Here is a 2,893-nt window from a genome sequence, read left to right on the forward strand (position 1 = left end):
TGTCCATCACCTCTAAATGTCTTATCTGCTGCAGGTAACTCTGACCAGTCTCTGCTGAAGCCAAGACACACTAACTAGTTACATAACAGGCTCTCTAACCAAGAAAGAGAAAATTTTTCCTTTAAAAAATGTAGCCAGTAAACAATCCTGATTATTTCTCTACTTTGCCTTTTATTTCCCATTCCCTGGCATCACCCTCCCCTCCCACTCAGGGTCATGGCTCTCAGACAGATGGGCCACAGTGCTGGTGACAGACAGGGGGGTTATTTCATACACTAGGGTACTAGGCTCTGGTACAGCTGGCAGGAAGAGAGGTGTAATTATATTGCATCTCGGAGGCACCAGCAATGAAGTTCTGCATAAAGGACTAGATTAGCCATGTATTATTTACGTCACCATGAATTTTTCCAGCTGGCTCTACTTCCTGTGCAAATTCTCCTCTGTTTATGGGCAAGGCCATGGTTTGGCACCTCTGTTTACTCTACTCTACAGTGGAGGGGCCCCACAGGGCACCATGCATATTAAACAAGTGGCTGCATTCACCAGGAGCAGGTCATATCCTCCCTTCCTCTTAAATGATATCCCTGGGACTCAGGAAAGGAGGAATAACTTCTTGGGGGCCTTGTGGGGGAAACTGAAAAACCTTCTGGGGGGAAAACAAGGGGCCCCGGGGGCTCAGGGAATTTTCTTTTTATATTTTTAAGAGCAGAACATAGTTGATGAAGTTTTGTATTTATAAGGTTATCTCCACCCAGTAACTCAGAGATAGAGCTAAGGGGACAGTGGCTCCCCATTTTACAGATAGAGAAGCAGAGGCCAAAAAGAAAAAAAAAAGAGAGAGAGAGAGAGAGAAGCAAAGGTAAGCTACAGGCTTCCTGGCTTGGTCTCTGTGCCAGGATGGAGCACAGGACACAACGGTGACACACAGGGTTATCTACCCAGTCACTAACATGCTTCTTCACAGATGCCCCAAGCCAGGGTGAACTGGGCTCCCACTGGAAACATACATGGTAGAAACAAGGGAAAGAAACATGGCACCAGCATGAATTCTGGGCCCTCCCACCGCAGCATCCTCTTTCGCCTGTAGCTTCATATGCGTCCAGAGAGTGAAGCTGAGGACACTGAGATGCCTCTTCTGGCCAGCCTGAGAACTTCTGCAGTGCAAGTGTTGGGTGGCAGTAAACAGCAGGCATTCCTGGGAAGGAAAGCTGGCGGGCCTCGCTGCCTCCCTGCTTCCTAATCAACAGCACCAGTCACGTCTGATCTCCCTGTAACTCGGGGCTCTGCTCTGGAGTCCCCCAGGTCCCAATGTCTACCATCTCTTGGAGACCTGTTGGCTGGAAGAAACAGGAAGGAAAACTAAGAGGAGTTAAGCACCACAAGTGAGTAGCCCCTTTGGTTGCAGGGTCTCAGCATCTAAAGAATTCTTCTGTAAGACACTTGTGGGCACGGAAACCACCCCCTCCACCAGGACCAAGATTACTGGCATCCCCCTGGGGCGGGCTCACCTGCCGAGGAGATTTGGTCAGACACACAGTGCGCAGGCTTCCTGATGCTCCTGCTCCCTCGATGGTGTCCAGCAGAATCCGGGTGCTGGGCACAAAGCTCCAGGAGCGCCCAAGGGCAGGTTTCAGCCTCCCGCTGTCCCTGTCTCGGGTAATGTGATTGGTCACCTATAGCAGACAGACAGACTTACAGATCCATAGTGTTAGTATAGAGGACATCCATTCCTACTGCTTCATTTTACAGATGGGAAAACTGAGGCCTAGCACAGAGAAATGACTTCCCCAAGGCTTCACAACTTAATGGCAGGTCTGGAACTAGAACTTGGGCCTCCTGACTTACACCCAGCTCTTTCCACTAAGCCTTGATGCCTCAGGCTTGACTCCAAACAGAAGGTAATGGGGCAAATGTCTGGGGAAAAGCACTGCTATTTGCATCTTTCTAAAGGAAAGCCAGTGGTAGGCTTGAGCCTGCTATACTCACAACCCAAAAGACAGGTATCCACATCCACCCAGCCCTTTGTGTCTGGGTCTATCTGTGTATGAAGGTCAGGCAGAGTTTGGAGGGGGGTCCTAATCTGATCAGTCAGCACTACCCTAGCAAGGCTAGTCACAGAGGTAAGCAACTCGAACCTCAGAGCATCTTCCAGATGAACCCCTCAAGGGCAGGGGCTGGGGACTGTTTGTCAGTAATGCTGCCTAAGCCAGAACCTGGCACACAGCAGGTGATCACGTACATCCAAAGGCCAGGACAGGAGGCCCTGGGACCTTGTATTAGAACAAAAAAATAGGGAAATAGATCCTCTTACACTGCAAGAGGGTGCACAAATTAGTACAACCCTCTTGGAAATTCAGCAATGTCATATCTAGACATTTAAAAACACATGTATCCCTCAGTAATTACATATTTAGGAATTTATTTTGAGGAAATGAGATATGCAAAGAGATTTAGATACAAGGATGTTCACTGAAGTTTTATTTCTAATAGAGGAAAACCAGTAATGACCTAAAGGCCCAATGATCAGGAATTCGTTAGATCATTATGGAATAGCAGGGGTTGGCAAACTGTAGCCCACAGGGCAAATTTGGCCTGAACATTGTTTTTTTTGTCAATCAAGTTTTACTGGAACATAGCCATGCCCACTTGTGTATGTATTCTCCATGGCTGCTTTCATGCTATACTGGCAGAGTTGAGCAGTAGTGACACAGACCATATGGTCGTAAAGCTTCAAACATTTACTATCTGATCCTTTACAGAAAAAATCTGCTGATCCCTGTGGATCTCTGTGGTGTAGGCATTTTAAACAGAATAATATATAGCTGTACAGCCGCTCTGGGAAAATATGGTGGCTTCTCAAAAGATTAAAAATAGAATTACCTGGGACCGCAAA

At 47.5% G+C, this 2,893-nt stretch overlaps 1 protein-coding gene across 2 annotated transcripts in view; it reads right to left on the bottom strand.

Moving 5' to 3' along the window:
- Positions 1–678: 678 nt before the first annotated feature.
- Positions 679–2,893, bottom strand: part of RAD51D (RAD51 paralog D) — a 15,437-nt gene continuing 13,222 nt past the window's right edge. Inside the window, exons 9-10 of one of the 2 annotated variants that reach the window (XM_012648675.1) lie at positions 1,509–1,673; positions 679–1,337 (exon numbers count right to left, since the gene is read on the bottom strand). In XM_012648675.1, coding sequence (XP_012504129.1) covers positions 1,254–1,337; positions 1,509–1,673 — 249 coding nt within the window. In that variant the 3' untranslated portion in view covers positions 679–1,253. The remainder of the gene's footprint in view (positions 1,338–1,508; positions 1,674–2,893) is intronic. The other variant, XM_012648676.1, reaches the window with a different exon arrangement.

The sequence above is a fragment of the Propithecus coquereli genome, unplaced genomic scaffold (assembly GCF_000956105.1).
Source record: "Propithecus coquereli isolate 6110/MARCELLA unplaced genomic scaffold, Pcoq_1.0 Scaffold291, whole genome shotgun sequence".
Taxonomy (NCBI): domain Eukaryota; kingdom Metazoa; phylum Chordata; class Mammalia; order Primates; family Indriidae; genus Propithecus; species Propithecus coquereli.